General features: G+C 41.5%; 1 protein-coding gene across 11 annotated transcripts in view; it reads right to left on the bottom strand.

The window, feature by feature from the left end:
* Positions 1-10290: 10290 nt before the first annotated feature.
* LARP1B (La ribonucleoprotein 1B) overlaps positions 10291-11828 on the bottom strand; it is a 105614-nt gene continuing 104076 nt past the window's right edge. For all 11 annotated transcript variants that reach the window (XM_079153664.1, XM_079153665.1, XM_079153668.1 and 8 more), the window contains one exon: positions 10291-11020. In XM_079153664.1, the coding sequence (XP_079009790.1) occupies positions 10784-11020 (237 nt within the window). In that variant the 3' untranslated portion in view covers positions 10291-10783. The remainder of the gene's footprint in view (positions 11021-11828) is intronic.

The raw sequence follows: 11828 nt of genomic DNA, 5'->3' as shown, positions 1-11828 counted from the left end.
ACAAGCCAGCTTGCCCAGTCACACAAAGCAGAGCCAGAATTTGGATGCAGGGCTACCTAATGCCACAGTCCAACCTCGACCCCTGTGAGCAGTCTTTAAAGTTTTTGCTTGAAAACTCCCTAAAATAATCATCATAAACAATGCCTTCCTCACAAAGTCTTGGCATCTAATTTTTTTCCCATTTTTTTAGACAATAGCAAAGGTATAGTGATATTTTGAACTAAAATTTTAAATAAAAATGTTACTTGTAAGTGAATGCAAGGAAATCCAAGGAGGACCTTGAATAAATTCATGAGCAGGTACTTCTTTAACATTTGGACAGTTATGTCTTTCCTTTTCCCTCTGAGCTTGTATTTCCTTCCATGTTTTCCAGATATTAACCTATTTTTATGTTTGAACGTTACAGATGGAACTGGAACAAATTATGTTTTTATGCACATATGAGTATGTTACAATGAAACCCATCATTCTGTACAAATATGTACCAGTTTTGAAAAATACAAAGTCTTACTAAATACCAGATACATATCTGCAACAAAAACAAGTATATAATTTGAAATTTTATTTTCCTTTCATCATAAGTGGTTCTAATTGATATTTTTCTTCTTCATTGTGTTATTATGAATATAAACACATAACTGTTCAAGATACCACAAATATACACATATCTGGATAATTATTAAATAGAAGTAGTAAATTTTGTTATTAGGTAGTATTAACTGTCATAACATATAAGTTCCAAAATCTTGATGACCTAACAGAAGACCATTTCTTTTTCTTTTTTTTCCTGGTAGTGGGGAATGAACTAAGAGGTACTCTACCACTGAGCCATGCCCCAGAACTTTTTAATTTTTATTTTGAGACAAGGTCTCACCAACTTTTCAAGACTGGCCTTGAACTTGTGATCCTCTGGCCTCAGCCTCCAAAGTTACTGGGATTACAGGCATGTGCCACTGCAATTAGCAACAAAAACTATTTTTTAATACAGAGTCTCCAAAGCAATTAGGTGGTGATTGAGGGAACCGGGTTCCTCCCATCTTGGAGTTCTGTGGCTTTCAACGTGTGTTCCCCACACAGAGCCAAGGAAGGAAAGAGTGAGCATGGAGTAGGCGTTTGACCAGGTCTGGAGGTGAAGCCTGTCACTTCCCTTGCCTTCTGATTCCCAGAACCAATTAAGCTGCAAACCTGCAAAAGCAGGACTGGTGTGATGGTTTGGACTGAAGTGCCCCCTAAAGTCCCGCGTCAATGCAGGAACGTTCAGAGGTGAAGTGATTGGATTGAGAGCTGGGACCCAACGAGTCCATTTTATTTTGAAATGAACTTGGTGGTAACTATAGGCAGATAGGGCATGACTGGAGGAGGTGGGTCACTGGAGGTGTGCCCTGCAGCTCCTTCCCCCACCCTCTCTCTGCTTCCTGGTCACCATGAATGGAGCAACACTCCGCCACCACACCCTTCCACCACGATGTTCTGCCTCACCTTGGGCCTAGAGCATAGAGTTGACTCACCATGGACTACACTTCTGAAACCATGAAAAATAAAATAAACTTATCCTCCTCAAAGCTTCCCTTGTTCCGTGTTTCTGTCAGTGATGAAAAACTGATCAACACAGAAGTTGCTACCAGGAGTGGGATTGTTGCCATGACTAACCTGACCACGTGGTCCAGAAGCTTTTGGAACTGATTTGTGAGAGGAATCTGGAAAAATCTGGAGATGCAGGCTGGAAAAGCTTTAGGATGTTGTAAGCAGGACTTCCAGGGCAATTCTGGCAGGAGCTCAGACCAGAATACAAACAGTAAGGACTGGGCTCATGAGGTTTCAGAGGGGAAGAAGGATTCTCTTGAGAACTGGACTAGAAGTCACTCATGTTACATTTTGGCAAAGTACTTCTCTATATTTTCCCTATGTTGACTTTGAATGAAGCTGAATTTAAATTTAATGGACTAATTAATCTGGTGGAGGAAATTTTAAAGCAGTTTAGCATTCAAGCAGTGGCACAAATTTTTCTGGCAGCTTTTAGTCAGGTTTACTGTGAGAAGTGGGAGCAGAAAGTGTTAGTAGCTAGTCACCCGTGAATAACAGAGTATTCAGAGTATTATTCAGGGTAAACAGAGAAAAGACAAATAAAAGGTAACTGAAAACCACAAGGAGCCTTACCTCACAGATAAGCACCTGGAAGGCATGTTAAAACCTCCCCCCGTCATAGCTACATCCCCTTAAGAAAACTACTGTTTCAAGATCCGGTGACCTAGACCCTCCTTTATCACTGAAGTTATCCCAACCTCTAATCACCCTGGCAACTAAAATAGCAACACTCTCACAAAAGAAGCTGTCTGAAGGCAACTTAAAGGGTTAAGGGGGCAGGAAATTGAAGCAAAAACAGGGCAACTCAATATCCTTAAAAATGCCTATGAACACCAAACTATCCTCTCTTGGAAGCAGTCTATGCAGTTCCTGTGCTGCCAGTCAAAAGTCAAAAGATAGACATGGGTAGGACCCTGCCCACCTCTCCTAACTAGAGGTCAGCAAGAACATACTGCCCCTCTCCTCTCTGAGAGATCTCACTGTCTTTCTTGAGAGTATCTCCTTTTTCCCTTTCCTATCCCTTCTAATAAACTCATGTGTGTTACTCTGAACAACATGTCTGAAATCTTTCTACTGTGATAAGAACTGGGATATGAAGAGGGGACTTCCATGCTGCCTCAGTTTTGTGGAAGGCCTCTTCCCTTTAACAGAAAGCTGAGATGAAGGATTTTTTAAAAATTGCAGTTCAGTCAGAAAAGTGCACATAAAACTGGGGCCAAGGAAGGTGTGGTTTTTAAAGAGACTATTGCCAATAAAGAGATGCTAAGTACTTTGTGCAGAGATAATAGGAAAGAGGACTTGAGTGTATCTCAGGAATTTCCAATACCATACCCCCATACCCATTGAAGCCTAAATGATATATCAAGGAAAAATTTGAGATCCTGGGGGACACTTTGCTTACATGGGAGGGGTGGTAGAAAGTTGTATCACCATGCTAAGGTGACCAGTCACTCAGAGGTTGCTGCAACTCTGATACCAGTGGTCCTGGCTACGGTGTGAACTGAGGAAAACCTGTGTGTCATGCATGTGGCACTGGTTCTGTAGGACTGTAGGAGGCCAAAATCAAGGGGTCATGGAGGCTTCAACTGAGATTTCCAAGGAAGGCCTGGGAGGTCAGGCGAACTTTAACAGGGTCAGAATCCTTGAAGGATACCCCTGAGAGAGTAACATGGGGAGCTGTGAAAGTGAAGTCAAAGCTGGGATGGAGATTTCAGGAATTAAGAGATGCCAGCAACATGACTGTCTGCTAAGAAAAACTGCGGCCTGAGGAGAGAGCCAGTCTGAAAAACAGCCCATGTGCTGCAACTGGCAAAGCCACAGGGGCGGTGCTGAAGCCCTCTAGAGAGCACATCTCACCTCCATATGTTCTAGAAGCTATATCAGAGTTACAGGACCTGTTTGCCTGACTGGGTTTTGGTCTTGTTTTGGCCCTACCCCTTCTATGTCCCTTTCCCTCCCTTTCAGAATGGGAATGTTTAAACTGTGCCACTTTAAATAGATATATGTAACTTGCTTTTGATTTTTACAGTGGCTCATGGCCAACAGTTTGCTTGAGTCTCAGGTGAGACGGGACTTGGACCTTTGGTCAGTGCTGGCAGTGTAAAGACTATGGGACTCTTGCATTTTGCATCATGAGCTGGACGTGAGCTTTTGGGGGCTCGGGTGGAATGTCTGACTGGATTATCAGGTGTCTCCCAGAAGTTCCTTTGTTAATTCAGGAATGTTCACAAATGAAATGATTATGAGAGCCGTAACCCAATCATTTCACTCTGGTTTGAATGGACTGACCGGGTGATAACTGTAGGTAGATGGGGTGTGACTGGAGGAGGTAGGTCCCTGGAAGGGTTCATTTTCCCTGTAGTTCCTTCCTCTTCCTCTCTCTCTCTGCTTCCTGGCAACCATGAGGTGAGCAGCAATCTCCACCACCCCCTTCCGCCATGATGTTCTGCCTTGCCTGGGGCCCAGAGCAATGCACTCAGCCAAACATGGACTAAACTTCTGGAACAGTGGGCCAAAATAAACCTTTGCTCCTCTAAGATCTCTTTGTTGGGTATTTTGGTTACAGCAATGAAAAGATGACTAACAAAACAGATATGCAATCTGACTGTATGATTTGATAAAAATGTTCTTCTTTCTTCTAGCCAAAAATAAGACAAAGGCTTATCCTTAACAGAAATTTCTAAAGAGGAGAAATCCAGCAAGTCTTTTGGATTTATGAGAGCCCAGTGAATTATTAAAAAGATTCACCTTTGTGTGGCTCAGGAGGAGCTTGCATGTCCAGAGCAGTACTTGGGATAGGTCTGTGCCATAGCTTTCTTTTATTAAGTGGGAAAAAGACAATTAGGAACTTGAGTACACTGTCAGATAAAATCAATTTCAGGAAAGAATCCTTAGGGGAGTTGAAGTTCTGGAAATTGATTCTTTCAAAATGATCTAATTCTACATAATTTGCTCTGAGAGTAGCAGGTACCCCCTCAGCGTACCGGTGCGTTACACCTTACTAGCTGGAGCCCATGGGTGTTTCTGACACCAGTGAGGTGTTTGGCTGCCTTCCTTTAGATGACTTCTCCAGCTCACTCACAATGATGTCTTTGCCTATTTCTAACAGAACCAAGGCTCGGTTCTAGATCAAGGGTTCCCCAAAGATAAAAGAACCATCACCACGAATCCATCGCAGAAAGCTTTTAAAAAACAAGCAAGGGCCACGTTCGCAATCCGTATTTCAATCTCACATGCAGCTCTACCTCCTGGCTGGCGACGGAAGGACCGGGGCGCTCTTTCAAACACTTCCTGTTGTCCTTCTGGAGTCTGAGGATCTAGGCAAAATGCTCCCCAGCTGTGCGGCCCTCAGGGGTCATCCAGAAGGCAAGGCCTCCGGTGTCTTTCTCCTTCCTTCCCTCCCTTCTTTGTCTTTCTTTCTTGGGAAAATAATGGCCAAAGCAGACAAGATTCCTGGCCTCTTATTTATAGTTAAAAAGAAGGCGAAACAATAAAAGTTTTGCTTGAGTTATAACTCAAGCAACCCTGATATTCTTCTTCCTTCGGAAAATATTATGATTATTGGAGCTATCACTGCATCAGTTCAGTATCAACAGGGTTGAAATGAGAACAATCTGAAAACTACGAAAAGTTTCAGGAAGAGTTATTAAAAATTGGTTCTAGGAAACTACTGATAGACTTGAAGTGAAACTAATAGTGTTAAGTTCAAGTCAGTGTAAAACACTGTATACAATCTGTAAACATCAAGAAGTCTTGACAGCGGATTTTTATTTATTATCTAACTACATCAATGTGACTACTCCCATCCAGGCTCTCTAGAAACCTACGGTGGAATTTTTAAAATAACAAAACAAATATGGTTTATTCAAGTATAGAAGGGCGACAGAACGGGCTGGAGATCATGACCGTCTGAGAGTCTGGGAGGGGGCCAGCTTCTCTTCTGGGCTCGGCGGAGGGCCCAGCTAAGCCAGCAGTTTTACTGCCTCAGTGAGGGGCAGATGCCAAAGCCGCTTCCTGCTCCCCACCATTCAGCCAGGGTGTCCGCTGGCACAAGTTCACCTATGAAAAAGACTGCCTCAGAGCATAAAGCCAACTTCTCTTGGTGGGACACACATTATCGTTCAAGCCTGGAATTAACCTCCCCTTAGCTGTGCGAGTCACTAAAGCAACCTTTTTCCACGTCCTGCTTCCCCAGCACGGAGGGCAGGGAAGCGGGCCTCACTCATTGTCTGGCACGGAATGGCCTCATCTTTGTTACCATGCTTAAGTAAATTAATTTCACAAGGATATTATTTAAAACTTAATGGGGAAATGCCGCCCAGTACTTGGAGGTGACTTGCCCAGTGCTTAGTCCTAGTAGTGGGTACTGTTTATTGAGTGCTCAGAGTACATGGGGCACTGTGATAAAGGTTCTTCATTTACTTACACGATACTATGAGCTAAGTGCAATTTATTTGGGGGTTGGGGGGAGTGGAGGTTGAACCCAGGGACACTTTTCCACTAAGTTTCATCCCCAACCCCTTTTCAACATTTTGAGACAGGGTCTTGCTAAGTTGCTTAGGACCTGGGTGAACTGCTGAGGCTGGCCTCCAATCTATGATCCTCCTGCCTTAGTCTCCCAGTCACTGGGATTACAGGTATGCACCACTGTACCCTGCTAAGGGTAAGTGCAATCATGTTAGATAAACTCTAACTTAGTGAGAGGAGCCAGGATCCAACTCATAGTCTCTTAACAAATAAGTTGTCCACAGAGCAGCAGTTACTAAATTTATCATCCTAGATTCCTACAGGAAACTGATAAAAACTATGGATTTTCTGCCCCAAAGAACCTATAGATATAAAATATTTGGGGCCTCACAAAACTTCTTTCCTCAAAGTCCATCCATTGATTCATCAGAAGTCTCACCTTAAGGGTGTTCAACGGGAATGCAATGATTTTAGCATTAAACATCACAGCACCATGATCATGTGTGTGGTACTGAAGTTCTAAGGCATCTCAAAACACCCTGGAAAGGAACTTAATTTTGTAGACTTTCAATATCATCTGGAGAAAAAACAAAACAATGTCACATTCTGGTTTTTAGAATCTACCAAAGCTAAAATGTGCCATATATTGTTAGGAACTGTTCTATTAACCAAATAGTTCTTAATGGGCCAACGGAAAATCAGAGTCATTGGGAAGTAGTCAGAAAATTGGCAGAGTAAAAAGTCAGAGGCGATTCCTCTTGATGACCCTTCACACCGCCTGGGGACTAGGTGCCGTAACTCCTGAGGAGTCCCAAATCTCCAGCTGGCAATAGTGACCTGAACTAAGGCCACATTCCAAAGCAGATCCTGAATGTTCAGTTTAGCTCTATTTTATTATTTAGTTCTAAGAAAATGCTTAAACATGAATGTCCTCGTCCCCTACCGATTTCACCCCCAAAGAGGATTCATCACGTGGCATTCAGCGTCTGCATTAGATGTGACCCTGACACTACTGCAGCAATGCCCAGCTTGCAAACACTTAGGCTCAACCATAGCATCTAGTCTGGATTTGTCACAGTTAAGAATCATGGCTGTGTGAGTCTGCGTTCATGGCTTCGCATGTTCTTACAGTTAAAGAACCATCTGGGCTCTGGGATTCGGCTCAGTGCTGGAGAAGCAGCCCGGCATGGGCAAGACCCTGGGGTCAACCCCCAGCTCCGCAAGGTGGATAACAAGCCCTACTGGTTAAGGGGGAGCCGGGCTCCGGAGCAGTGGACTGAGGTTCAAATCCCAGCTCAGTCATCCCTGGCCGCGTGATCGCTGGTCTCCGATTCAAGAGGAACGACCAGTTTCAAGTTTCTCTTGGTCCAGGTGAGACCCATTGGCTAACTTGCCGTGTGATTAACTACCTTGCTTAGGTCAGCCAGGCATTTAGATAGATACATCTGCAATTTGCTCGCCTTGTTCACATTTCAAGAAAGTCTACCACAAACTTTTAAGTGAAAGAACAAAATACCTAAGCAGCAGCGTTTTCACCTTTGACCACATGTGACCCTCTGGCTGCAGCTGTGCCGCATCAACTTACTAAGGAGCAGAGAGCTAGTGCTGATTTACTAATAATGTGGGCAATGCCTAACAAGGTAATGAGGAGTTAGTTATTGAGACAGATGACTAGTAGATGAGTATTGGGGATTTAAGAGTAATTGATATCACAATGATATCACCACAAGATGGAGTAAGAATTCATACACACACACACACACACACACACACACACACACACACACGGATCAGCAGTCTATAGCGCTGACTTATTCTAGTCTGCCATCTAGTGGTGATATAATTAGATCAGTCTCCGAGACAGAATAAAATACAACACTAAGCAATTTCATAAAATCAATTGCAGGAAAGGCTGAGCCCACAAAGTGGTAATAACATCAAGGAATAAGGAAGCACAAGAGAATGCTAGAGCGGAGTCCCCAACTGGCAAAGCAAGCCTGAAAACAAAATGTGCTTAAGGACTATAATAATGTCTATTTTAAAACATAACTGTTTTCCTAATTGCTTTTAGTATAAAGAATTTCAAAGATGGCTTCAACTCTAATTCCTTCAAAGGATGAGGAGTTTGGGTTTAAACATTTTAATGTTGCCTTTTTTATTTAATAAAATCGAAAACTGTGCAAAATCCTAAGGAAGGAAGCATATAAAGGGACTAAATCAATTTTGGGTAGGGTCATTTAGGTTTATTTTAGTCAGTGATTATTTTTCCACTGAATAACAATGCTTCTAGTTGTTTGAGTTTTACATTTAAAAATCCTTTAGGAGCATAAGTTAAATTTTTACCAAAAAAAAAATGTACATACCATGTCAAGCATACATAAAATTAGAAAGCAAATAGTTAATATTCATGTAAGTTTAAAAAAAAACTCTATGAATCAAAAAAGAGGTAATTACTCCCAAAGGAAAACAAAAGACATGATCGAGACCTACAAATAATATATTTATAGTAGACAACAAAAATTATCAATTGATAATCTGATCAAAATGTAAACAATGAGATTAAAATAATGTTTTTGCTTCTCAGTTTAACAAACAGAAAGATAGTCTTTGTTGATAAAGATGACAGGAAACAGATGCTGTTGACCTGGATTTGACTTAGACTCAACTTGCTGTTCATTCTAGGCCGTCACTCCACATTTATACAGAGTGATCGCTAAGGATTTTATAAATTGCTTTTATCACAGCCACAAAACAGCCACAGTTCAACACCGATCCCTGGGGCGTCCTGATGCTGAGCGCCATGAAACTGGCAAAAGCTATGATACAGAAACGCCTTCACCAGCAGGGAAAGCGCCACTCCGCCACGGGAAGACGGCCTACAGCTCCACGTGGACAGCGTGACACCAACTTTTTTCTTTTTAAAAAAGGTACTTTATTTTCTCCTTTGTGCTTTTCTAAAGTCCCCAATGTACATGCATAACTTTTATAATCAAAATAACAGGGTGAAATTACTAATTAACACACATTACAAAACTCCATGGTATTTTCATATAAAATGTACAATTTTCCACACAAATTTATACTTGCATATTTAGTTAAGTAGAAATAATCTTAGGTTAAATACAACTTTCACAAGTAATAGTTCAACACTAAAAGTATATCGAAAAAAATTTTAGATCATTTCAAGAGACCACTTAGAAACTAAATAAGCATGGTTTGGAAATTTCTCACTGAAAATCCAAAACACACACCCACTTAACAAAACACATAAGGACTGAATATTCTAGTGCACTGCTTGCTTTGCCTCCTTTTGACAACATCTCCAAGCAAAGTTTACTTTCTGAATATTCAAATTTGACTACTTCCTAAAATTAAAATATCAAAATTACCCCCTAAATTGTAAATATTATAAAACCGCAGAATATCATTTATGCATGGGAAATAAGCTAATGAAAATCTACTTACTGATGAATAGCCCATTACCCAAAGAAAATTATATGTATTTCAGTATTGCAATTCATAAGAAGAAGACATCCAGTCTAGTCAAAAAGAAAATAATAAATTCAGTGTACTGAAACTTGCAGCCTCTGCCAATACAGTATCTGTGAATCATGCTGTGCTCAGTAAAAATGATATAATAAGTCCATAACTGAAACTGCATTCACAAAATATAATGGTCTTCTACCAGGAGAACTGGAATATTATAGCTTTCCAAATGAATTCTAAGTAAAAATAATTTAAAAATCAATTCAAATAATTCAGGATAAGTGCTTTATTTCTTAATCCCACAAAACTGAAACTATCATTTACATCAGTTGCAACAGCAATAATAATTAGAAACCAGTTTGTAATAATTCTTGAAAACACTTAGGAGCATAAAACAAAATAGGAAGAAACAAAAAGAAAAAACAAAATACTCTTTAAATTGATGATAATCTTACTGCTGTGAAATGCCCACTTTGCAGATGTATCAACAGCATGTACATTCAAAACAGAGATTTAATTTATTTAGGACAATATTCCAACTAATCCCAATGTAGTTTTCAAGTACATGTGCAAATTTACACAGAATCACAAAATAAATCTCTCCTAAAATGTAACAAGCTTATACAACACCAACACAAGGACTGGGAAAACCATGAGGTATAACTAAAGGGGAGAAAAATGAAACCCAGCGTCAGAAGTACACGTACTTCAATATAACTACAATCTTGCTATATACTTCTACTTTTGTTTAAAAAAAAAAAAAAAAGCTTTCTTTAAACTATACATCTAAAAGAAAAATGTATCTTTCATATACTTTTTCTGAATCTAAAAACATATACGTAATCTTCCTTTGGTTTTGATAAGTTCAAATATGAATTGATAGTGGGGCAACTGGATTAAGAGAGCTCTACCGAAGAGATGAATACCACATACTGTATCTTCTTTAAGAAGTAAGAGCTGAAATGCTAAGCATTCCTTGTAGTGTTTTTCAATATATTAAGGATTGCTGTTCTTGTAAACAACGGCTTTCAAGAAATACTGAGACCAAACTGCATTACCAGCAGATATCTACAAAAGGTCACCAAAACTATCCTGGTTTGTGAAATCAGGGAAAAGGTTTTTGGAATTTATCTTGCTAGAAAAGATGCTACTGTTTTTCTTCCTTTCTATTAGACATCAGAAGATTTTTCCCAAATAAATACTGATGTGAATGCTGACTTCGAGGACACACAGCTTTCACGAGAGTCTACTTCTCGGGCGCTTCGCCGTTCATCGAGACGGAAGCAGCACGGCCCTGGTCTGAGTCGCTGGGCCCCCGTGAAGTGCTCCTTCTGGGGGAGTCTGCTGGCACCGCGAGCCGACTGGAGGATGGAGGCGCAGCGTCCAGTGGCTTTGGAGAATCAGGCAGGGGTCTGTGCCGACTGCTCTCCTCACCAGAAGTGGACGAGTGTCTTTTTCTCCCAGATTCCTCACCAAGAGGGGGCTGCAGATCACGAGAGACAACAGAGTTGGCAATTGGACTATTTTTCTTCCTTCAGAATCTAAGACCAGACTTTTCCATCAAGGGGGGAAATTATTTTGGTCCTTCAGTAGATTTTGTTAGTTTAATGAGAAAAATCAACAGCAACTTAAACTTGATCCTCCTGACAACATCTGCCTACTAGCATCTGCTCATTCTTTCACTCCACACTGCCCATGAAGCCTCCCTCATGTTCTGAGACCCAAGCTACATACTACGGCATGTTACGGTTGAGGTATGGAGTGTCCCTCAAAAGCCCCTGTGGTGACACAGGGACGTCTGGAGGTGCACTGATTGGCCTGTGAGAGCTGTACCTGAATCAGGCCACCCCAGTCTGATGGGCTGACTGGGTGGCTACCTGAGGGCTGGAGGAGGTGGGTCACTGGGGTGTGCCCTGGAAGGATGTGTGCTCCCTGTGGCCCCTGGCCCCTTCCCTGCTTCTTGGCTGCCATGAGTAAGCAGTTTTCCTCCACCAACCCCTCCACCATGATGTTCTGCCTCCCCTTGGGCCAGAACAATGGACTTGGCCAACCACAGACTAAACTTCTGGCACACTGAGCCAAACAAACTTTTTCTCCAAGTTGTTCCTGTCAGGTATTTTGGTCACAGTGACACAAAGCAGACTAACAGAAGGCAGAAGCATAAGGTTGGGTTCCCTGCCTCCAAGAAAGTGTTTTCAGTAAGACCATTTTTCCTCTCTATTCAACTTGTCAACTGTGAAGCATTTATCATTCGAGTCCCTTCCTCGACACAAACACCCATCACAGGCTTG

Source organism: Sciurus vulgaris, assembly GCF_902686455.1.
Source record: "Sciurus vulgaris genome assembly, chromosome: 9".
NCBI classification, from domain to species: Eukaryota; Metazoa; Chordata; class Mammalia; order Rodentia; family Sciuridae; genus Sciurus; species Sciurus vulgaris.
The sequence above is the reverse complement of the archived record's forward strand: the minus strand, read 5'-3'. Positions and strand labels throughout refer to the sequence as shown.